Raw genomic sequence first — 24,207 nt, forward strand, 5'->3', positions numbered from 1 at the left:
CTACTCATGCCCAACACGCCCCTCCGCCAGCTCCAGTTCAGGGCGGCATGATGAGCGGTCTTGCTGGGTCAATGATGTCTGGTAAGGGCCAATACGACCAACACTCTTGGTGACGATGGTTAACTCAGGTATGGCTACTGGTGCTGGCTTCTCGATGGCTAACAGGGCGGTTGATGCGGTCATGGGACCAAGACAGACTGAGGTCGTCCACAGGCATGAGGGAGAGCCGACCTCACCACCACCACCACAAGCAGCACCACAGCAACAACAACAAGTCAGTCAGGTAAGGGTTGTTCTGATAGGCTAGGGTGTATTCTATTGTCAGAGCTCTGGTAATGTGTGCCAAGTCCAGCAGGACCAGCTCAACCAGTGTATGGACCAGGCTGTGGAGGCTTCCCAGTGCCAGTAGGTTTAGGGTTGGCCGTCCAGGTGGTCATCATGATTGACATTCAGATACTATTTGGACGCCCTAAAGGCTTGCCGCCAGACGGTTTAGTGTGCTGGTCATCAGCATCATTACGATGAAGTCGTTTTCATCGATACACCCATCAATCTGGTCGAGGAAACTTTTTGATTGGAAGGATAATACACTCGGTGACTGTGATGAATCGGCCAAGCCGTCATCTTAGAAACCTAAACAACGAGGATGAACCTCATTGCAAATCATTGTCTGCTTGAGTTGGTCAATACATGGACTGCCTGTCTCGTGAACCGTATCACTCACCGACACACTCGTACCACTCCCCGATGAACGGCAGAAATATTAAATACAATGTATGGAAACGCTTGAGCTTGTCGTGACTTCACTGAACAATGCGAAACAGGGTTCTACGATGGGTATCACTTGGTGTGTAGATCGCCCACTAGGTGTGTCCTCCACTGAGTCATCGAAGGGTCTCTCTGCCCTAACGACGAGCGTGGCTCCTATGGAAGGGCTATCGATGACAGCACTGAGCGATCGATGAGACTTCAAAACTCGCTAAAAAGGGACAGAAACTGATCGCTGAGTATACGAGCGTCAATGCTGTTTCCACTTCACACCGTCAACCTCTCAGATAAGAGAAGGAAAGTGAACAAACACTAGGCAGCAATAGTCTTTTGCCAAGAGACTATTGCTATGGGATAACAAGCCTACTTCCAGCCAACAAAACTACTCACTACCTAGATGGTCCAAGCGTAGAATTCCGCGTTGACTATCACGACATCCCGGGTTCTAGCCCTGATATTGGTATCATTTCAAGAATGGTACATTCGTACTATGCTATGGTTAGCATCCCGGGACCTCATGTTCTAGTCCTAGGATTTACATAACTCACAAAATAGTATAACCGTACTACACAGTGTGGTTGGGTCAGACTCCAGTGTAGCACAGAGGTCTAGTGATGATAACATAGTGTAGGCTACACTATGTTACCATCACTAGACCCAAAGGCCTGAGACTGATATGACTAAAAGATAGCTATACAATCTTTTAGGCAAGGACTGTCTAGTTTCCTTTCACGATTCCCTGATGACCCGTTTCACAACTACTGACCATAACACAACAAAAAAGTTTGCAAGGAACAACGATTGTACGCCGAAAGTTGTAGCGAATGTGCGTATTTCACGATGGAATGTACAAGTAGGACCCTACTGGGGACCATCTAAAAACGGTAGTTCAGTCATCATCTCCAGCCTTCTTTGAGTTGTCGCTCCCTTTGAGCAGACAAACACCAGAGCACATTTGAGGAGAGCCTCCATAATGTCGGAAACTTCCCAATACTAGATAAAGCTGTGTAGCTGCTGGGTAAACGACGTCTATCGGTGGAACATGGCAAGCATGCGTTTGGTGATCCAGAAACCACCGAAGATGTTGAATCCGGCAGCGAAGGTACCCAAGATGGCACAAATCTGAGCGAAGGCCCCGCAGGCAGAGAGCTGCTGCATGGCGCCAACGACAATGATACCAGAGATGGCGTTAGTCTCAGACATGAGAGGGGTATGCAAGGCATGGTCGACACCCCAGACAAGGAAGTAACCGACAATAACAGCCATCACGAAGGACATCATCTGGTCAACCAAAGCGACGCTGCGACTAGCACCGATACCAGCACAGCAAGCACCGACAACAACGAAAACGAGGAAGAAGTTCAACCACTTAGAGAAGGCAGTCTGGGGCTTCTTCTCGGCTGCAACAGGAGCATCGTTCTTGGGGGCTGCAGGAGCCTTAGGGGCCGGTGGGGGAGCAGGACGAGCGGCAGGCTTCCATGTAACCTGTCCCTGATAAGTGCAACGGATTGGTCCGATAACATCATCAGGCTGAGCGAGAGCCTCATCAACACCAGCCGCACCCTTCATCTGGTCGAACAAGAAACGCATGTTGGCGCTGAAGAGCTCGGAAGCCTGAGCAGGCATGAAGCGAGCAAGGTTGGTCTGACCAATGATGGTCACACCGCTCTCGGGGTCAAGGAAAGTCTTGTCCTTCTGAGTGAGCTCACAGTTACCACCCTGCTGAGCGGCAAGATCGACAATAACAGAGCCGGGCCTCATTGAGCGAACCATCTCCTTGGTGATAAGCAGAGGAGCGGGCTTGCCGGGGATTTGGGCGGTGGTGACAACAACATCAGCCTTCTTAACCTCCTGAGAGTAGAGCTGCATTTGGGCCTTGTGGAATCCCTCAGACATCTCCTTAGCATAACCACCAGAACCAGCACCTTCCTCCTTATAGGGTACCTCGGCGAACTTGGCGCCCATAGACTCAACCTGTTCCTTTACAACAGAACGGGTATCATTTGCAGTAACCAAAGCACCAATAGAACGAGCAGTTCCGATGGCGGAAAGGCCAGCGACACCGGCACCAATGATGAAGACGTTGGCGGCGGGAACACTACCAGCGGCAGTGGTCAAAGGCTTAGCGAAACGAGGCAAAAGATGGAAAGCCTCAATGATAGCCTTGTAGCCACCCATGTTGGCCATAGAGGACAAAGTATCCAACTTCTGGGCACGAGTAATTCGGGGAACAGCGTCGACAGACATGGCAGTCACACCTTTAGCAGCAAGAGTCTTGAGCAACTCGGGGTTGAAGGCGGGCCACAAGTAAGTAATCACAACCTGACCACGACGGAGGTTAGCGAAGTCCTGATCAGTCAAGGTGTTAATCTTGATGATGACATCAGCCGCCTTATAAACCTCTTCAGCGGTGTCAACGAGTTTGCATCCTTCAACGGCGTAGTAGCGATCAGGGAAAGAAGCCTTCTCACCACAGTTGCGCTCCATGACGAAGGCGAAGCCCATATCGCGGAACTTGGACACGACATTAGGGGCGATAGCAACACGAGTCTCATCGCTGTTCATAGTCTCATCGAGTACACCAATGGTCTTGAGAGCCGGAGGATACTCCTTAACCTTCTCGGGCTCGGGCTTCTTCTCCTCAGCAAGGAGGGGAGTGGAAGCGTTGTCAGCGGTGGTGACCTTCTTCTCCTTGGCGAGACCCTGGAGAGCAGCAAGCAACTCCTGTGTCTTTTCGTGAGCATTACCGAAGAGCATACGAGTATTCTCCTTGTAGAACAGGGGGTTCTCGATACCAGAGTAGCCAGTAGCCATGGAACGTTTCATGACGACGCAGATCTTAGCTTTCCACACCTCAAGAACGGGCATGCCTCCAATGGGCGACGAAAGGTCCTCAACCGCCATGGGGTTGACGATATCGTTGGCGCCGATGACAAGGGAGACATCCGTGCTAGGGAACTCGGGATTGACCTCATCCATCTCCTTAACGATATCATAAGGGACGTTAGCCTCGGCCAACAACACGTTCATATGGCCCGGCAAACGACCAGCGACGGGGTGAATGGCAAACTGGACCTTGACACCATGAGTACGGAGGCAGTCAGCGATACCAGCGACAGTCTGCTGGCAACGAGCAACAGCCATACCGTAGCCGGGAACAATGATGACAGACTTGCCGTTAATCATCTTCTCGGCAACCTCATCAATATTGGTTTCAGTAACAGTACCAGTGACCTCGACAGTGTGACCCTCCTCGACACCAAAGCCACCAAGAATGACGGAGGTGAAGGAACGGTTCATACCCTTGCACATGATGTAAGAAAGGATGGCACCAGAAGAACCAATAAGAGAACCGGCGATGATAAGGATCGTGTTGGAAAGCATGAAACCACAGGCAACGGTAGTCCAACCGGAGTAGGAGTTCAACATGGAGACAACAACAGGCATATCAGCGCCACCGATGGACATGACGAGAGCCCAACCGAGATAAAGGCAGATAATAGTGGTGGCAATAATGATCCACATACCAGTAGTGGTACCCTTACCAACCATGCACAACCAAACGGTGAGCAGGATGGAAGCGAGGCAGATGCCAGCGTTAATCCAGTGACGGAAGGGAAGCAGGAGAGCCTTAGAGCGAATAACACCCTGCAACTTGCCACAAGCAACAATGGAACCGGTGAGAGTCATGGCACCGAAGAAGATACCAATCATAGTCTCGACCAAGTGGCCAGCGTTCATCATCTCCTGAGCATCGAAGTAACGAGCGTAGGCGACCATAACGGCAGCAAAACCGACACTAGCATGGAAGCCAGCGACCATCTGAGGCATCACAATCATAGTAGCCTTAGACGAGAGCCAAAGACCACAGACAGCCGCGATGACAAAGCAGATGATAGCAAGAACACCCGAATGATGAGTGAAGCGGGGGTCGAAGCAGGCGAAGATGATGGCAACAAGCATACCGATGACACCGGCCATGTTACCCTTAGTGGCAGTCTCAGGAGAACCAAGACCCCTCAAAGCATACATGAAACACATGCCAACGAAGACGACAGCAGCCTCGTTCATAGAGATGAGACTGGCACTCTCATCCTGGATAGCGGGGAGCTCGACGGTGCTCCCTCTCAGTTCGGTAGCAGCTGCTACAGCGCACGAGATGGCAATGACGGAGAAGCGCATTCCTAGACTAAAAAATCGGTACTGAAACGAAATTCGATGAAGTGAGCCTCACGACTATCGTCATGAAACTGAAATGACTGGCTCTCATACTAGGAGAATACCAAATTCTCCCTTGATATCAACCGCTGAACTTGTGAACTAGAGGAACGACGACAACATCCATTTCACGAAGCAATTGCAGGTACTAGCTTGCCAAAGCTTGTCGCTTTGTGTTGTCTATGTATCGTATCTTCTTAGCGATCTTTCCCAAGCAGCACTCCAGTGACATCTGAATTATGGATCCCGTTCCCTGATACTCCTAAACGAGTGTACTCAAGGAATACTTGCTCTCAAGAGTTCTCAGACTAAAGATGGAGATTACTTACACGCGGTGAACTCATGTGAGAGGGTTGCTGAGGGGCGAATGAACTCGTTGCAATTCATAAGGTGGGGCAGTGGAGAGTGACAATTGTTCTTGAGCAGAGATTCGATTCACATCTGTATCGCTGGCATAAAGCACACAGCCCTCAACGGACTAAACCAACTCTGCTGATCCATTTCCATGAAGCAACAGATACCGTTCTGGACTATGCTAATACTGAAAAAGGAACTGGGACCAGCAGGTAACAGCATAGCACTTACTGAGGATCTCTCGTCAATCGTATAACCTATATCACTTTGCTTTTTCTTCGTTTGGTCGTTAACACTCGTGAACACAATAACGTCTGAAATTACGATTGTATAAGGTTGAAGGATTCCGGCTGCGAGGAACAAGAAACATATGCCAGACAAATAAGCAAATGCACGCATCCAACAATCGAATGATCAAGCATGACCCCAAGAGGGTCGTGCAAAAATGAGCCCCTCCAAACGTAGTCCAGTAATCACCTTCGACATTGCTCGATCGGTTGATGTAAACAATAGTAACAGCAGGCCCAAAGTCGGAAGGGAGAAGCAAGAGACTCCCACACTAAATAAAGCCATAGATAGTTGTCGAGTTGGCAACGTTTAATGGTGGAACATGGCAAGCATGCGTTTGGTGATCCAGAAACCACCGAAGATATTGAATCCGGCAGCGAAGGTACCCAAGATGGCACAAATCTGAGCGAAAGCACCGCAAGCAGAGAGCTGCTGCATGGCGCCAACGATGATGATACCAGAGATGGCGTTAGTCTCAGACATGAGAGGGGTATGCAAGGCATGGTCGACACCCCAGACGAGGAAGTAACCGACAATAACAGCCATCACGAAGGACATCATCTGGTCAACCAAAGCGACGCTACGACTAGCACCGATACCAGCACAGCAAGCACCGACAACAATGAGAACGAGGAAGAAGTTCAACCACTTAGAGAAAGCAGTCTGAGGCTTCTTCTCGGCTTCAACAGGAGCCTCGGTCTTGGGGGCAGCAGGGGCCTTAGGGGCCGGTGGGGGAGCAGGACGAGCGACAGGCTTCCATGTAACCTGTCCCTGATAAGTGCAACGGATTGGTCCGATAACATCATCAGGCTGAGCGAGAGCCTCATCAACACCAGCCGCACCCTTCATCTGGTCGAACAAGAAACGCATGTTGGCGCTGAAGAGCTCGGAAGCCTGAGCAGGCATGAAGCGAGCAAGGTTGGTCTGGCCAATGATGGTCACACCGCTCTCGGGGTCAAGGAAAGTCTTGTCCTTCTGAGTGAGCTCACAGTTACCACCCTGCTGAGCGGCAAGATCGACAATAACAGAGCCGGGCCTCATTGAGCGAACCATCTCCTTGGTGATAAGCAGAGGAGCGGGCTTGCCGGGGATCTGGGCGGTGGTGACAACAACATCAGCCTTCTTAACCTCCTGAGAGTAGAGCTGCATTTGGGCCTTGTGGAATCCCTCAGACATCTCCTTAGCATAACCACCAGAACCAGCACCTTCCTCCTTATAGGGTACCTCGGCGAACTTGGCGCCCATGGACTCAACCTGTTCCTTCACAACAGAACGAGTATCATTAGCAGTAACCAAAGCACCAATAGAGCGAGCAGTTCCGATGGCGGAAAGGCCAGCGACACCGGCACCAATGATGAAGACGTTGGCGGCGGGAACGCTACCAGCGGCAGTGGTCAAAGGCTTAGCGAAACGAGGCAAGAGATGGAACGCCTCAATGATAGCCTTGTAGCCACCCATGTTGGCCATAGAGGACAAAGTATCCAACTTCTGGGCACGAGTAATTCGGGGAACAGCGTCGACAGACATGGCAGTCACACCTTTAGCAGCAAGAGTCTTGAGCAACTCGGGGTTGAAGGCGGGCCACAAGTAAGTAACCACAACCTGACCACGACGAAGGTTGGCGAAGTCCTGATCAGTCAAGGTGTTAATCTTGATGATGACATCAGCCGCCTTGTAAACCTCTTCAGCGGTGTCAACGAGTTTGCATCCTTCAACGGCATAGTAGCGATCGGGGAAAGAAGCCTTCTCACCACAGTTGCGCTCCATGACGAAGGCGAAGCCCATATCGCGGAACTTGGACACAACATTAGGAGCGATAGCAACACGAGTCTCATCGCTGTTCTTAGTCTCATCGAGTACACCAATGGTCTTGAGAGCCGGAGGATACTCCTTAACCTTCTCGGGCTCAGGCTTCTTCTCCTCAGCAAGAAGGGGAGTGGAGGCGTTGTCAGCGGTGGTGACCTTCTTCTCCTTGGCAAGACCCTGGAGAGCAGCAAGCAACTCCTGTGTCTTTTCGTGAGCATTACCGAAGAGCATACGAGTATTCTCCTTGTAGAACAAGGGATTCTCAATACCAGAGTAGCCAGTGGCCATGGAACGCTTCATGACGACGCAGGTCTTAGCCTTCCACACCTCAAGAACGGGCATGCCTCCAATGGGCGAGGAAAGATCCTCAACGGCCATGGGGTTGACGATATCGTTGGCTCCGATAATGAGAGACACATCCGTGGTGGGGAACTCGGGATTGACCTCATCCATCTCCTTAACGATATCATAAGGGACGTTAGCCTCGGCCAACAAAACGTTCATATGGCCCGGCAAACGACCAGCGACGGGGTGAATGGCAAACTGGACCTTGACACCATGAGTGCGGAGGCAGTCAGCGATACCAGCGACAGTCTGCTGGCAACGAGCAACAGCCATACCGTAGCCGGGAACAATGATGACAGACTTGCCGTTAATCATTTTCTCGGCAACCTCATCGACATTAGTCTCAGTAGCGGTACCAGTGACCTCAACGGTGTGACCCTCTTCAACACCAAAGCCACCAAGAATGACGGAGGTAAAGGAACGGTTCATACCCTTGCACATGATGTAAGAAAGGATGGCACCAGAAGAACCAATAAGAGAACCAGCGATGATAAGGATCGTGTTGGAAAGCATGAAACCACAGGCAACGGTAGTCCAACCGGAGTAGGAGTTCAACATGGAGACAACAACAGGCATATCAGCGCCACCAATGGACATGACGAGAGCCCAACCGAGATAAAGGCAGATAATAGTGGTGGCAATAATGATCCACATACCAGTAGTGGTACCCTTACCAACCATGCACAACCAAACGGTGAGCAGGATGGAAGCGAGGCAGATGCCAGCGTTAATCCAGTGACGGAAGGGAAGCAGGAGAGCCTTAGAGCGAATAACACCCTGCAACTTGCCACAAGCAACAATGGAACCGGTGAGAGTCATGGCACCGAAGAAGATACCAATCATAGTCTCGACCAAGTGGCCAGCGTTCATCATCTCCTGAGCATCGAAGTAACGAGCGTAGGCGACCATAACGGCAGCAAAACCGACACTAGCATGGAAGCCAGCGACCATCTGAGGCATCACAATCATAGTAGCCTTAGACGAGAGCCAAAGACCACAGACAGCCGCGATGACAAAGCAGATGATAGCAAGAACACCCGAATGATGAGTGAAGCGGGGGTCGAAGCAGGCGAAGATGATGGCAACAAGCATACCGATGACACCGGCCATGTTACCCTTAGTGGCAGTCTCAGGAGAACCAAGACCCCTCAAAGCATACATGAAACACATGCCAACGAAGACGACAGCAGCCTCGTTCATAGAGATGAGACTGGCACTCTCATCCTGGATAGCGGGGAGCTCGACGGTGCTCCCTCTCAGTTCGGTAGCAGCTGCTACAGCGCACGAGATGGCGTAGATGAAGAATCGCATTTGTGGACTAACAATACGACACTACATTAAGAAAACACTCCTCATCAAACCTTCAACACAGCAAACTCCACCAGTACTCAGTCAGTTTGCTACCTGTTTCCATAGCCTACGATCAATGCTCGATGCCAAGAATAAGGCTCAATTCCCGACACCTATAGGATCGCAATAAAGCCACCTCTAACCGGCACTCAAGATTGGGCCAGAAACGCTATAGCTTGATCGATGTGGCCGAATAGGGCCGATCAACGGGGAAAAATTAGCTTTTCACGCCCATCTTCCGTAAACCCCGCCGACAATCCACATTATACGATAAGAGCAGCGTTCTACTCATACGAACGAAGCTGACTACGTGGATGACCCCTAATTTAACTCCTTTATTACTCTAACAACTAACAGGCCAAAGCTTGACGCTTTGTGTTGTCTCCATGATCGGGCGAGCGAGTTTTTCATCAGTCCAGACCAACCCTTTATACTGGATAAACACGACTCATCCGTGAGATAAACCAGTTTGCTAGCCAACTGTCTTATACAATGGACTTGATCCATTCAAGCTAACGTAACGATCGACTCAATACAGCAATCATGCAACTACGAATCTCATCTTTTCGACTAGAATGAATCACCTTATACACCTAACATCATGCCGTTAGCTATAGAACTGTCCATTGCTATACGCAAGGAAACATCGCTCGAGACTCCAGCCTAGCGAAAGGTGTGGCATTTTTTGGAAAAAACATAATCGTTGCGACTGCTTGTTAACATAAACTTCACCTTCGGAACATACCCAGCATACGTTTAGTAATCCAGAAACCACCGAAAATGTTAAACGATGCACAGAATGTACCGATAATAGCACAGACCGCAGCCATGTGACCTTGAGCTGAGAGCTGCGTCATTGCTCCGACGACAATGATACCAGAAATGGCATTGGTTACCGACATCAAAGGAGTGTGTAGAGCTGGGTCCACGCTCCAAACCAAAAAATAGCCAATAATGACCGCCATAACGAACGCCATCAACTGGGTTACGAGTTGCATGTCGTTACTGAAGCCAGCAGCGATACAGATAACCCCAACGACCAGCAGAAGAATGAAAAAATTGAGCCATTTAGAGAAGTTCGATTGTTCCTTCTTTTCTGGCTTCTCAACTGGAGGAGTAGGATTAGCAGGTTTTGCCTTAGGCGGAGGCGCAGCTGGGGGAGCTGCTGGCTTCCACGTAACCTGACCGCGGTATGTGCAACGGATCGGTTCGATGACCTCATCTGGGTTGTCTATAGCATTGTCAAGGTTGCCTGCATCGCCCATGTGCTTGAACAAGTGACCCATGTTAGCGGCGAAGAGCTCGGAAGCCTGAGCAGGCATGAAACGAGCCAGGTTAGATTCACCAACTATGGTCACACCGCTCTCGGGGTCAAGGAAAGTCTTGTCCTTCTGAGTGAGCTCACAGTTACCACCCTGCTGAGCGGCGAGATCAACAATAACAGAGCCGGGCCTCATTGAGCGAACCATCTCCTTGGTGATAAGCAGAGGAGCGGGCTTGCCGGGGATCTGGGCGGTGGTGACAACAACATCGGAGTCGGCACTCAACTTAGCATAAAGTTGCATCTGGGCCTGGCGGAACTCGTCGGACATGACCTTAGCATAACCACCAGAACCAGCACCCTCTTCCTTAACCGGGACCTCAGCGAACTCGGCGCCCATAGACTCGACCTGCTCTTTCACAACAGAACGGGTATCATTTGCAACAACAACAGCACCAAGGGAACGGGCGGTGCCAACTGCCGAAAGGCCAGCTACACCGGCACCGATGATGAAGACCCTCGCTGCTGGCACCGCACCTGCTGCAGTAGTTAGGGGCTTGGAAAAACGAGGCAAAAGATGGAAAGCCTCAATAATAGCCTTGTAGCCACCCATGTTGGCCATAGAGGACAAAGTATCCAACTTCTGGGCTCGAGTGATTCGGGGAACAGCGTCGACAGACATGGCAGTCACACCCTTAGCAGCAAGAGTCTTGAGCAACTCGGGGTTGAAGGCGGGCCACAAGTAAGTAACCACGATCTGACCCTTCCTCAACGACTTGATATCATCTTCCGTCAGTGTATTGATCTTGCAGATTATGTCAGCAGCCTTGAACACCTCTGCAGGCGTCTTCACCAACTTGCAACCCTCAGTGGCATAATAGCGGTCAGGGAAGGAGGCCTTGTCTCCGCATCCGCTTTCCATAACGAAACCATACCCCATCTCTCGGAACTTGGACACCACATTCGGTGCGATTGCAACACGAGTCTCCTCAGAATTTTTAGTCTCATTCAAGACGCCTATGATCTTCTTCGTCGGCGGATACTCCTTGACCTTTTGCGGCTCGGGTTTCGTCTCAGCAGCTAGTAGAGGAGTAGTAGCATTCCCGCCAGATGTAGCAGCAGGCTGTAGGTCTTTCGTGAGATTCTGCAGTTCAGCCAGAATCTCCTGAGTACGTGTTTTGGCGTTGCCGAAGAGCATACGAGTATTCTCCTTGTAGAACAAGGGGTTCTCAATACCAGAGTAGCCAGTGGCCATGGAACGCTTCATGACAACACATCGAGTAGCCTTCCATACCTCAAGAACGGGCATGCCCCCGATGGGCGAGGAGAGGTCCTCAACGGCCAGCGGATTGACGATATCGTTGGCACCGCAAACAATGGATACGTCAGTGGTGGGGAATTGAGGATTGACGTCGTCCATCTCCTTAACGATATCATAGGGGACGTTAGCCTCCGCCAACAAGACGTTCATATGGCCCGGCAAACGACCAGCGACGGGGTGAATGGCGAACTCAACCTTAGTGCCTTGCGACCTCAGAAGCTCGGCAATGCCGGCTACAGACTGCTGGCAACGAGCCACGGCCATACCGTAGCCGGGAACAATGATGACAGACTTTGCGTTGAGCAAATCATGAGAGACTTCATCAACATTGGTTTCAGTAACAGTACCAGTGACCTCAACGGTGTGGCCCTCCTCGACACCAAAGCCACCAAGAATGACGGAGGTGAAGGAACGGTTCATACCCTTGCACATGATGTAAGAAAGGATGGCACCAGAAGAACCAATAAGAGAACCGGCGATGATAAGGATCGTGTTGGAAAGCATGAAACCACAGGCAACGGTAGTCCAACCGGAGTAGGAGTTCAGCATGGAGACAACAACAGGCATATCAGCGCCACCGATGGACATGACGAGAGCCCAACCGAGATAAAGGCAGACTGCCATCTCAATACCAATGCAGATCGCACCACCCTGAGTCCCCTTACCAATGATACAAAGGTAAACCGTTAGCACAACTGAGACGACACAGATGCTAGCGTTGATCCAGTGACGGAAGGGGAGAAGAAGGGCCTTAGAACGGATAATTCCATGTAGCTTGCCACAAGCAACAATGGAACCGGTAAGGGTCATGGCACCGAAGAATATACCAATCATAGTCTCAACCAAGTGACCAGCACTCATCTCCTCGGCGGGATCGAAGTAACGAGCAAAGGCGACCATGACAGCGGCTAGGCCGACCATGGCGTGAAAGCCGGCAACCATCTGTGGCATCATAATCATCTTAGCCTTGTTAGCAATCATGATTCCTGCAACGGCGGCCACAGCGAAGCAGATAAGTGCGATCTCGAGTGACTTGGAAGTAAAGTGGGGATCATAGAAAGCGAAGACGACCGCCACTAGCATGCCAATAGAACCAGCAGCGTTGCCTCTGGTAGCGGTAACAGGCGAACCAAGACCCTTGAGAGCGTACATGAAGCTTAATGCGACGAAGACCACTGCGGCCTCAGTCATAGTACCAAAGGCTGAGCCAGTGACAAGGGATGTTGGGTCGTGGTTGAGAAGGTGGGGCTCACTGCCTCTCAGATGAGCGTCGACTGAAGCCATGACAGTTGGAAAAATAAACGAATCTTGCGCTCTACTGAAAACACTCATCGACAAGGGATCGGTAACTAGGATATGAACACAGTCAACAACGAGCTATGGAACTTGTCATGTTGGCCATACTTCCGATGATCAGAGTGCGATAAACCGCTAACTACAGTAGTGTGATTGTGCATGTTCGGAAACCTCTGTAGGGTCCTCGAGTCATAACCCTGAGTGCATCGCGAGCAAGACTATCGTGACTGCTCAGTTGTGCGAATCCTGCACGCGCACGTTAGACGGAGCGAAGCGTGACAAGTTTCAGCATTTTGCCCTCCACGATTTTCCCAGCAGACCCGACCCATATATCGGCGACTGCTACGACTCGCCCCCACAGGTCTTGGCGCCTCAACGTGGCGTGGGGGTGACCGGTTCGGTATAGCCGGTGCCAAGCCTTGACCACCTCTGCCTATACTCGTACATCCCTCAGCGGGTGCCTTGGAGTATGGTGGGGTTTCTCTCCGTTGATGCCTGTTTAGCTATTTTCTAGCGTTTCATTCGGCGGGCTGCTACTATGTGTATACCTGCTGTATCTTACCCTTGCATTATAGCTCATGCCACACCGTTCTTTCTCACGATTTTGTCTCATGATATTCGTGCATCACTGTCTACTTGTCGAGGATTGCTTTCACCTTTCCCCTGGCTTTTGTCAGGCTTCGGCCTTTCTTTCCCCTGAGTTACGCCGTACTTGCCACTGTCTTTGCCCAACAGTTGCTCCCGTGTTCTTTCGCTCAGGTGTCTCATTTAATGCATTCGCATTCGTCCCGCGTTAGTCGTTCTTCCTTGTCGTTCCAGGTACTATCAATTCGGCGTCGTGCCTGAAATCGTTTGGCGGACAAGACGTCAACACTACGTGCAGCACCACTGGCCGTGGGCTATTATGCTTTTCGAATACTGCCTCAGTTGGTTTTGCAGCGAGCATGGTCTACCATGGTCTACTGTATGAACCGGTAACCATCGCGATGTCTTCTCGCTTTCGACAATCTTACTGTCCATGTTCACCATCGCCGTGTTCATGTTATGATCCCCGGTGTATTCTGCCGAGTCCCGAAGGAGCAAGAGGAGCGTCTACTGTACTGTACTGTCGTCGACTTGACTTACTCCCCCTACCCAACCGCAGCTGTCTTCTGTCTGCCGTGTAAACCCTGTTCTGGTGGTTCATTACCCTCCCTGTGCTTCTCGTAGCATATATCGTGCGATGTCATCACCTGTGCATATGTTAGAGCTGCCTGGGGTCTATATCGTCCTCTTTATAGTAGTTGTATTTCTTCCCCTATCATTTTACGCCCTTTTTCCTATTTTAGGTATTATACCTGGCCCCGCTCTTTGCATTATCTACCTTTCTCTCTCGTTGTAGTAGTAGCAGCCACATATCTCTGATGTCGACGGGGTTATAGCCTCACTGTCTCTTTGGGTGCTTCTGAGCCGGCTATTGTACGTTTGAGGGCGATCGGCTGCTAGCCCGTAAAGCCCGGCAATAAGCATTGCGTTGCGTTGCGTTGCGTTGCTACGACTCGATCCCAGTCTAGGGTATTCCCTAGGGATCTTATGTCTTACTCACGCAGAATGTCGAGACCCCGACGGTGATACGTGCATGATCGGTCCTGTTCACAGCACTCATTTCCATGTTTGCATCGTTTACATTATCCCGTGTATCGCCCATCCTCAGATGCCCAACTCACACAATCTATTTAAGAGCCCCTCTTCAAGGGGTGAAGGGATTCAGTTGCCACTAACTATCCCAGTGGTTGAGCCATCCGACCCAGGCATCACAATAACACATAGTTTGAAACACAACATACGAAAGATAGCACGTCTCGACCTTATGTGAGCCGTCAACATGTCATGTGAATAAACAAGGGACATTTGATCGTCGATCAAAAGACTGCCAGTCAAAGAGCCGATGGCTCAAGCCAAACACATCTGAAATCACAACACTCATCAAAGGCCGTAATTGTACGCCCGCACTCACCGCGGCGAAATTGAGGAAGGCCGTGACACCGTCGTTGAGTCGACTATCCAATAGAAGAACCACTACGACGTACCTACGTCAAGACTGGCCCTTTGCAACCACGTCATGTTTTCTACCCGAGACCCAACATGTGCATGATTTCTTCTCGTGAATAGAGTGCTACGTCGAAGGATTGAGAAAGCTGGAACGCTGTGAACAACGAGCTGATGCAGACCTGATGAATCGATTCAAAATAGCCTCTTCAGCTGCTGTGCTCACCTTGGCTATGAACACCACTACCAAAGGTTTCACTACCACGTCATGCAGAGTACCACCAAAGTCCATTAAAGGTCACCTCAACGACTGTGTACACACCCTTAAAAGATGGTTCGAAATTCCATGAGCATTTCTATGATCATGTAAACTTTTTGCTTGTGTATCTCACACGACGCCGAAGTACTCACGCGCACCGTTTTCTCCCCACTTCCCCAGAAAAACTCAACTCCGAGACCAACCAAAGAATAGAGGGAAATACAGTAGGTTGAAGCCGTTGGCAGCTTGCGTAACGAGCAGAAGCATTGACTGAACCATTACGTGATCAACACATTAGATCTCAGCGCTACAGCGGTCCAATCTAATCGCGAGCGCCTTTTGAGTATGATAAAAAGTAGAAGCGTCATTATCGAACGACGTAAGTTATTTCAACGTTACATTGCTCCCCAACGAAGGCACCTGACCGTCTTCTTCGAGTGCCTGAGAGCAGCAAGGAACTTTCGAACAATCCTCAAAGACGACCGAGACCGACCTCCTCGTGCTCCCACTCCTTCTCCTGCTCCTCTTGAGACAGGAAGTCGTCACCTAAGCCCCACCATAGCGACACAGAATGGGGGATAAAGTAAATGCTGGATGAAATTATGCGAGAAATACCACACCTTCCACATTTAGTGTAAGACGGAGCGTGCACACCCTATACGTTCTGTGGTACAGCACTGTGTGTTTTGCAGTCTTTCTCAACAATTACTCCAGTACATACGTCCGTAGTACACTGTGAGGAAATATTGTACACAAGTGTCTTCTGTACTTTTAGATTCTTGTGATACTAGTCTCCCTTGCTAGCCTAGCGTATACTTTATGATTACTGTATTGATCATTAGTTAAGAACCACTTGTTTATAACTCTTGTTGAGTTATCTAATCCTAACATACACATATTGATAAGCATTGAGTAGAATACTAGTCAGAGTGGCTACACTATAGGAGAACATAGTGAGTAAAACTTCTATTCACTATGTCCTTTTATTATAAAAGGACCACTTCCTCACCTGTAGAAGGCGTATCATAGGATGACCTTAATGGACCCAAACCCGCCTCGCCGAGATGTGGATGATACCAAAATACCTCCTTGAGTAGCTCTAACAATAACAACAGCATATTAACTACAATGTGCCAGTCAGTACTACCGCTCCTGAGCATATCACGATCGACCTTCCGTCTCTCGAAGGCGAATTCCTGAGGATCTACAGGGCCGCTCTCAAACACCGGCTCGTCGTTAGGGTCATGCAACTGTTCCATGAACGGGTCCGATATCGCCTGAATGACCAAAAGTGGGGACGACCGCGCTTCTTGAGTCCCGCAGACCTCCTCAACAGTAAGTCTCTTCTCAGGGTCAAATTGGACCAACGAGTCAACCATATGTACAGCTTCCTCCCCTACACCGATGCACCCAGGTTCGAATCCCACACCTGTCATTATAACTACCATTACCTCCCTCCTTCATGATCTCCGGGTAGGTATCGACCAGAGACTTCTTCGGCAATCGCTGTGGCCTCATCTTCAAGTACTTCCTTGCCTGAGTTCATCAACTTAGGCATATAACTATCGCACATCTCGACGTACCTTATCATTCGGGATTTTATCAATCTCTTCGTCATCAGGCGAACCCAATAGTGTACATATTTTCTCCAACTGGTCAATCGTGGAGTTTCCCTGATACCATAAATCTCCCAAGTCACCTTAGATTCTTCACACACTACCTTTAGAATAGTTCTTCGTACGAACATTTCTGCCAATACGCATCCAATTGACCACATATCAATCGGATAAGAATATTTTGACCAACAACAAATCACCTGACAATTTATTATCTTCCCGTAACTTTGAGAAATCGCCTCTACCTCAGGAGCTCTGTACCATCGCGTACACACATATTCCGTCATAGCTCCCACTGTCCCTGGCAACGCTTTCGATCCCTCCTAAACGACCATTGCAAACATTTTCGTAAGCCTCGGTAGCATTACCTGCGTCAGTCGGGCCAATCCAAAGTCGCAAATCTTTAGGTCGCACGTCTTGGACACAAGTATGTTCTTTGGCTTTATGTCCCGATGAATTATACCTTCAATGAAAGAGCGCTCCATATGGGCTAGTAGTTATGCCGCTGCACTTCCTCGCGAACGACCCGAGTTCGACCCCATATGCTCCCCTCTACTACCCGCTGAGTGAATATACTTCACCGCCCTCAAGATTTGGTACAAGAAAAACTTGACATGTGCCAATGTAATCGGTTGCCCAGAGCGGATGATATACCCCAGATCTGCTCAAAGGACTGAAGCCTAACAAACTGACCCCAGTCACTTACCAGTGTCCATCACGTCCGTTACTACATAAATGTCACCAAAATCATGCTGACCTAATAAAGTGATAATTACAACTATTGACATCCAAATGCAACGAGGAGTAGTGCAACGAATAGCTCCGAAACGTTTATATCTTGATACAACTTTGTCCAGATAGTCGTAGCTATCCCTCAACTAGTACTACCATCAACGTCACCAATTCTACAACTCAATATTAACTATTATGAGTATTGCTGTACTATAAGTACAACTGCTATGAATTATAATAACTCGCTTATGTTATGATAACGTTGTGTAATTTTCAACCACTACTAGGGTGGTTACCCACTGGTTTAACCACTACTATTGTAGTTATATTAATAAGGTTATGTATTCTAACCAATACCTACTCGACCACCATTACTACTATTATCCCGCTAGTACTACTCGCTCCAGACACATATATGGACTCAAGTTCAATGATATTCTCATGCCTCAGATGACGTAAGAATCTGATCTCCCTCAGGGTCCTTTTAGCATACACCACGTGTGAGAGAGGATTCAGGAATTTTTTAACCGCCACCACCGCCGACAAATCTGAGGGAAATTACATAACTAACGACCGGCGTTTCCCGCCTCCTACTACCTTCCTGTTCAGAGGTCTCTGATCGACTACCCTCAGAAGGGGGCGTGACCACTTTCTCAGCGGCCACAACGGTACCATACGCTCCACTGCCCAACACGCTGAACACTCTCAAATCGTAGGGTGCAGAAAAAGATACGCCCTCTGAGATGTGAAATAGGGCAATATATTACCAAATTAGACTTTTTTGAGAATAATAATAAACTATTTACTCATTAAATAGTTTTCCTATCAACATAAAAAAGTCGTTTTCCTACATACCAGTACATATTACAAACCCTTACTCGCACCAACGTTGGAAGGAGATACTATATAATTCTAACTTGTGTTTTTTCCGTGGAATACAAAGGTTAACAGAACGTCACCAAGATCAAGTCGTGATAGATTTTCACATGGAATTTTCCTTTGCCTTTCACGAAGTTAATAATAACTATCGTTTTCCCATAGTACCAGCACTGCGATAGAGGACCATGCTTTGCCCTAGGACGTTAACGGGAGGATCTGCTGGTCCGCATGGGATCATCGCGCCTGGTTTAAATGGACGGTTCGCCATTTAGTATAGGTGGAGACAAGCGGGACAGAGCGCTACGATGAACTCATGGAGCGGTATGCACGTTGTGAACTAAATAATTGAAAAAATAAGTTTTTGATTCCTAAAGAGGTGGAAATGCATACCCAATTCAAAGAGCATCTCTATTGAATGGTTATGAAGGTGATATAAATAGTAATACACATTTCCAACATGGTCGGTTATACGAGCACCGAAGGAAACATTTATTCACTATTCTCGAGAGCCCAGGGTTAATGCAGTACAGTTGTTATTAATGATTTCTTATTGTATATGAATATGCATATGTGTTGTTGTTTATCTTCAGCTTGAAACTCTCTAGAGTTAGCAGGAGTTCCTCATAACAACAACAACAGTAATTCGTCCTCTAGCAGAATATTCGTGACGCAAAGGAGATGGATGACAAAGATACGCCGAAAATTAAAAGTGCGCTTCCAAAAACGCTTCGCTCCGCCTTCCCAAACCGATCAGCAAGTTCCTAGTGGTGCTACTCTGAAATTTACCATTACATTTCTCTTACACGACTACTCTCATTGGTGCTGTCAACCTAGGGCCTTTCTGTTCGGTTGAAGTCCTGCTTACCTATGATAGTTTTATATCATGTCCGCGGTTAATACCACACTTCGGCCTACTCTCAAGTGGGCTCAGCGTGCCGAGCACATATGGCTTACCGTGGACCTTTCTGGCGTACAAGACATGAAGGTATCCTTACCCTATCCTTCCATATGCTATGATACAATTCAGGTCGACCTCCAACCTACCTGCTTGAGCTTTTCCGGAGTCTCCCACGGCGACAAGTACGCCTTCGAGATCACTTTTTTCGCAGAGATAGTTCCAGCAGATTCTAAGTAGGTGACGAATCAGTGCGATATGAAAGGTTAATTTTTTCGTTTCCTCAGATATTCCCAGAAGAGACTTGTTGAGTTCTGTCTCAAGAAAAAGGACGATGATGAGTGGCCTCGTTTAACGAGTGAAAAAATCAGAGTGAGAATTTTTATAATAATAGATATTGATTTATTACTTTATAGTTTGGAGTTTCACCCGTTTAACGTGAAGTGGCGTAATACTCTGTGGAAAAACCCGATATTCGCGGTGATATGCAGTGGTCGTGAAATATATTTTTCACCAGTGTTTTTCGCATCACGGCCCGTGAAACTCCAATATATTACCAATAGAGATATACGTATTTATATATGTAATTATATTTTAATATATGATCCTTTTTTTAGGAAATATCTTAGGTTCATGTTATTAAGATACAAATGAGGTCCGCTTCTTGCTCAGGCCTCCTGGATTCAAATCGACTGGGCACGATGGGATGACGGTGAAGATTCTCAACAGGTAAAGTCTACTTTTCATCTCTCCTTATGCCATTCGCAATTTTTTCAGTCCGGAAACCCTTTCGATATGGAGGGTATGGAGAATTTTATGAGTAAAACTAAACTTGTGTGTTTTTCCTGCTAGGATATGTATTAGGTCAAGGAAATCCGGGAGCTCTTCCCAACTCGGATGATGAGAGTGACGATGAAGACCTGCCAGACCTCGACGAGCCGGTGGTTACTACTGAGAAGAAAGTAACGACCGGTGTGGTAGAGGAGGCTCATAACAAGGAGAATGACAAGGCAGCAAACATTACTAACGTACTCTTATGGGAAGCGGAATGAGTCTCTGTGGGCTCGCCTGAAAATTTGCAATTTTTTGCAAGAAAAAATTCGCAGGTCAGTGTGGTTGGAAAATATTATTGCGAAAATGTCTGGAGTTAATACGATAGTGAAGATTAGTGGGGAGTTGGAAATTTTATTCATTTTTTTTTGGAGAATGAATTTTCTGAGGAATTTTGGGAGGAAATTTTTGTTTTTTTTTACTCTCAGGTGAGTCCGAAGGTGGTAGAAGCGTGAGAGTATGCGTATGGCTGATTTTGTTAACCGTATTGACTATGATGATTAAATACCTATTTTCTATCTACTCGTTGTCTCCTTGTTATTCAGTGGTCAAGAGGAGTCTCAATGCAGGGCATAATGCGTGACCGATTAGCATCATATAGGGTGGGTAGAGTGCCGAGGGAAGATGAGGAAAAGAAGTGTATGGAAATGACGAGAATATCGTCAATGCAGATGACGGAAATTATAGGCGATGATAAGGAGGCGCGTCGCTTTCAGTATCCGGTGGCTAGGTAGTGTGGGAAAATATAAACATGGAAAACTAGGGAAATTTTGAGAAAATTTAGGAAAATTTTTATTGTTTTTGACACTTCTACCCAAATTCGTATATAAACTCCTAAAATTAATGAAAAAATGCGAAGATATATTCCGACATAGAGTAGTAGTCATGAAGGGTTCTTCTATTGGAGTGGCTGAGGAAAGGGAAAAGTAGGGCATAGTCGTGTGGGTTGATAGAGCCGTGTGGTTTCTGAGAAGGAATGGTGACGTTTTGTAGCAGTGTTGGAGAAATATATGTTCGCCTTCCTCAGCTGAGCTCAGGAGGAGTTTGAATGCGAAGTGTACAGGAACTAATGAGAATTTCCCTCAGAATTTTCATAGTTTCACCAACACATGTACATATTCCTTCCAACAGTTTTGTAGGTACGCCGTGTTCATCCTATCGTTGGTGATGTTCTCGATCTGCATCGTCGGACTGATATTTTGGAATACTCCACTTGCACGGTAAGATGATTATATGAAATTTTGGTATGAATTTAACAGCTGATAGGTTGGGAAGGCGCAGGCTGGTGGAAGGCAGTATGAGCTCTAGTCAGCCAGTGGGAGCTTATATGAATATAGTATACTTGCTAATGACTATGTTAGCAATACTTACAGTGTAGTAAAACGTTATAGGTCTTTAAATTGGCTATAGTAGTTACTATGGTATTACATATAAGCATATAATGGAGTTTCACGACCCGTTTTACGCGATATTCGCGGTGAGATGCAGTAGTCGTAAAGTATGTTTTTTATTAGTGTTTTCCATATCACTAGGGTGGTGAAACTCCAATAAACTACTAATATTGAATACTATGCACTTATATGAGCTCATCTTACGATCATTGAGAGGGCGTATTGCTATTGGACATTTTTCCATCATGTGTTATGTGCGATCGAGAAATGTAAATTCAGCGGAGTTTTACCCGTGATATGAAAAACACAATTCACGAAGAGTTATGTCATCGGTTTTGGAAAAATATACGTTCTATATTTCACATGGAGTATTACGCCATTTCTCGTTAAACGGGTGAAGCTCCGGTGTATTTCATAAATCCTATCTCACCAATAGCACATGAATGCGTCTTAGTGAGCATGCTCAGAGTGTAGCGATATGAGCTTATCAATGAGCCGCGCTCAAGGGTGGGCCCATAGATGCGATCAGATGGAGTAGATAGGTGAATTTTGGGAGTATTAAGCGGCTACCCCTCATTAGAAGAATCATCTCTTTATCACATATTTATATCGGTGGTAGATATCTCGGGCTTCCGATTCTTGCTGCGAGGACCCGTCTGTCATACTCCCTCACACCTTCGAAACCCTTTCTGGCCCTCTATCACTGCGGGTGGGACGACGCTCTATCTTGAGAGTAGTGATAGGATATATGCAACTCAGCAGTTTTCTACTCTTGGTGCCGGGCTTGATACTCATTGGATTGGGCTATGGTCAGTTGATGTCCTTAGGAGATGAAGTAGTGAGGGGTTTACTGAGTAAAGCGTTAGCCGAATCGTTGTGAGAATTATTGCTCTCGAGACGCGTTGAGTTTATTGACATTGTTTTAGAAGTGGACCTCGCGAAATTTGGAAAAACACTGGGGACGTGTAAAAATTTTCCTCCTCGAAAACCAATACGTGGCATATGATTTTTGGGGAGTTACTATACAAAATTTGAGGTTAATATGAGCAGTAGTTGATTTTGACTCTAGTCTTTGCGATGCGCGTATTGTACTTTGAGCATAGGTTGCCACGCTTTACGATGCGATAGCAACATCAGTGTCGCATCTGAATGTCCAACAGCCTGCATATGGATCATACGTCCATGCGAGTGATGGTTATGTTGCTGTTAATCTCACTAAGAGTATAGTCAGAACTCTCGAGAAGAAGCCAGTAAGAATACTCCACCCTGTAGTTGTATTGTGTATGGATTAGGTGAAGCCGTGGGATACGATGTATGAGGCACCATCGTTGGGAAAGGACGACCAGGGCCAGTCTATTGTGAGTGGAAATATGGGAGTTCCATTTAGTAGTGAGGAGGGGTAGATACCAACTTCTCGCTATCACGAAGTGGTCGTAGTTGCTAGAGATGGTTGGCCGAGTAAGACGGACGTGGATGCTGTCCATCCTGACGCTAGAAAACAATGGACGGTTGCTCCAGTGTTCACTAAGTAGGAGGGATAGGGGATGACGGCAATTTAATGGAGCTTTTTACTTCTAAAAATGCGTTTCGGGTTTATTAGAGAGGACTTTGAGCGGAACGTCCGATCAGTGTGGGAGAATATGCATGTTTTGATGACAATGTGAAAATTTTGAGAAATTTCTGGTGGTTTCTGTACACTTCTGTGCGAATTCATGTATAAGTAGTGAGGAAACGTCTAAACTTGGCTAAGGAAATGAACATATATTTCGACACTGACTATAACCAGAATTGATTCGATGGTAGTTGATAGCGAACTTCCCAACGGGGTCAACTTTTGGAGTACAGAGTTGGGCAGGAGAGCTTCCTTCACTGCGCCACGAAATTACCGTCGGTCGGTCGCTGGAACCTAAGATACCATTGGTGCCTTTCGGAGCCGCCGCCGGTCCACGTGACGTGCAGCTCGGCTAATGTCATCACCGCATGGGCCATTGCGAGGAGCGACAGCATATGTCATACTCTGCAGATGACGGCGTGCACAACGAAGAGTGCTGTGGAGATACCTTCTTGTAGGATGGAGGGGTAGTTTGGCGGCGTGGTATTGCGCTGGGATTGATTGGACGAGGTCGTGGGTTCGTTCCTCAGACCCGGCATATGATTGTACACTCACTGACCGCAAAAACATCGAAGATATCGACCCTTCCTCGTCCGAGACGGGACTTTGCGCGGAAGTCACTTGGCCACCAGCAGAGGACGCTAAGCAAGAGATATTCACGAGGTGATGAGGGTTGCTGAATCGAAGGAGTTCTATATTCAAGTTGAATTGGACGAGGAGTGGTAGAGCACGGTTTGGATTTGGAAGTGAATGAGAATTTTACGGTGTGGGAAGATACGCATATGGTCAACGATATGTTGCTGGTGGGGACAATATGAGAATTCTCGGGAAACTCTTGTTGGTTTGTGTGCACCTCTACCCGAATTTGTATATAAACTTCCACAGTAAGTAAGGAAACACCTGAGCTCAGCTGAGGAAAGCGAACATAAATTCCAGCACTGATGTTAGCAGTCGTGA

The 24,207-nt window shown here is 47.9% G+C and overlaps 6 protein-coding genes across 6 annotated transcripts; 2 read left to right on the plus strand and 4 right to left on the minus strand.

Annotated features, from left to right (window-relative positions):
• Positions 1–47: 47 nt before the first annotated feature.
• Positions 48–496, plus strand: Pmar_PMAR016590 (conserved hypothetical protein; the record flags this gene model as incomplete). The annotated part of the gene is made up of 4 exons (XM_002780349.1): positions 48–81; positions 129–283; positions 326–405; positions 454–496. The coding sequence occupies 4 exons, from the start codon at positions 48–50 to the stop codon at positions 494–496; spliced, it is 312 nt and encodes a 103-aa protein (XP_002780395.1).
• Positions 497–1,553: 1,057 nt separating this feature from the next.
• Pmar_PMAR016591 (conserved hypothetical protein) lies at positions 1,554–4,973 on the minus strand. The gene has a single exon (XM_002780350.1). The coding sequence runs from the start codon at positions 4,948–4,950 to the stop codon at positions 1,798–1,800; it is 3,153 nt and encodes a 1,050-aa protein (XP_002780396.1). The 5' UTR covers positions 4,951–4,973; the 3' UTR covers positions 1,554–1,797.
• A 689-nt stretch (positions 4,974–5,662) lies between these two features.
• Positions 5,663–9,090, minus strand: Pmar_PMAR016592 (conserved hypothetical protein; the record flags this gene model as incomplete). The annotated part of the gene is made up of 1 exon (XM_002780351.1): positions 5,663–9,090. The coding sequence occupies one exon, from the start codon at positions 9,088–9,090 to the stop codon at positions 5,938–5,940; it is 3,153 nt and encodes a 1,050-aa protein (XP_002780397.1). The 3' UTR covers positions 5,663–5,937.
• Positions 9,091–9,726: 636 nt separating this feature from the next.
• Positions 9,727–13,004, minus strand: Pmar_PMAR016593 (conserved hypothetical protein). Its single transcript, XM_002780352.1, has one exon. The coding sequence runs from the start codon at positions 12,993–12,995 to the stop codon at positions 9,858–9,860; it is 3,138 nt and encodes a 1,045-aa protein (XP_002780398.1). The 5' UTR covers positions 12,996–13,004; the 3' UTR covers positions 9,727–9,857.
• Positions 13,005–15,530: 2,526 nt separating this feature from the next.
• Positions 15,531–18,789, minus strand: Pmar_PMAR016594 (mitogen-activated protein kinase 1, putative; the record flags this gene model as incomplete). Its single annotated transcript, XM_002780353.1, has 15 exons — positions 15,531–15,735; positions 15,788–15,840; positions 16,304–16,393; positions 16,442–16,571; positions 16,620–16,690; positions 16,746–16,830; positions 16,878–16,967; positions 17,015–17,110; positions 17,156–17,233; positions 17,279–17,373; positions 17,470–17,571; positions 17,617–17,667; positions 18,041–18,190; positions 18,240–18,380; positions 18,687–18,789. 15 exons carry the CDS (start codon positions 18,787–18,789, stop codon positions 15,679–15,681), a joined length of 1,392 nt encoding a protein of 463 aa, XP_002780399.1. The 3' UTR covers positions 15,531–15,678.
• Positions 18,790–19,404: 615 nt separating this feature from the next.
• On the plus strand, positions 19,405–20,468 carry Pmar_PMAR016595 (HSP90 co-chaperone, putative; the record flags this gene model as incomplete). Its single annotated transcript, XM_002780354.1, has 6 exons — positions 19,405–19,506; positions 19,549–19,652; positions 19,704–19,788; positions 20,089–20,145; positions 20,194–20,236; positions 20,281–20,468. 6 exons carry the CDS (start codon positions 19,405–19,407, stop codon positions 20,466–20,468), a joined length of 579 nt encoding a protein of 192 aa, XP_002780400.1.
• Between the last annotated feature and the right edge of the window lie 3,739 nt (positions 20,469–24,207).

Source organism: Perkinsus marinus (assembly GCF_000006405.1).
Source record: "Perkinsus marinus ATCC 50983 genomic scaffold scf_1104296944406, whole genome shotgun sequence".
In the NCBI taxonomy this organism is placed as follows: Eukaryota; Perkinsozoa; order Perkinsida; family Perkinsidae; genus Perkinsus; species Perkinsus marinus.

Bases quoted from the DNA above. Each gene is read 5' to 3' on its own strand.
- Pmar_PMAR016591 (XM_002780350.1), bottom strand. From the start codon at position 4,950: ATGCGCTTCTCCGTCATTGCCATCTCGTGCGCTGTAGCAGCTGCTACC.
- Pmar_PMAR016593 (XM_002780352.1), bottom strand. From the start codon at position 12,995: ATGGCTTCAGTCGACGCTCATCTGAGAGGCAGTGAGCCCCACCTTCTC.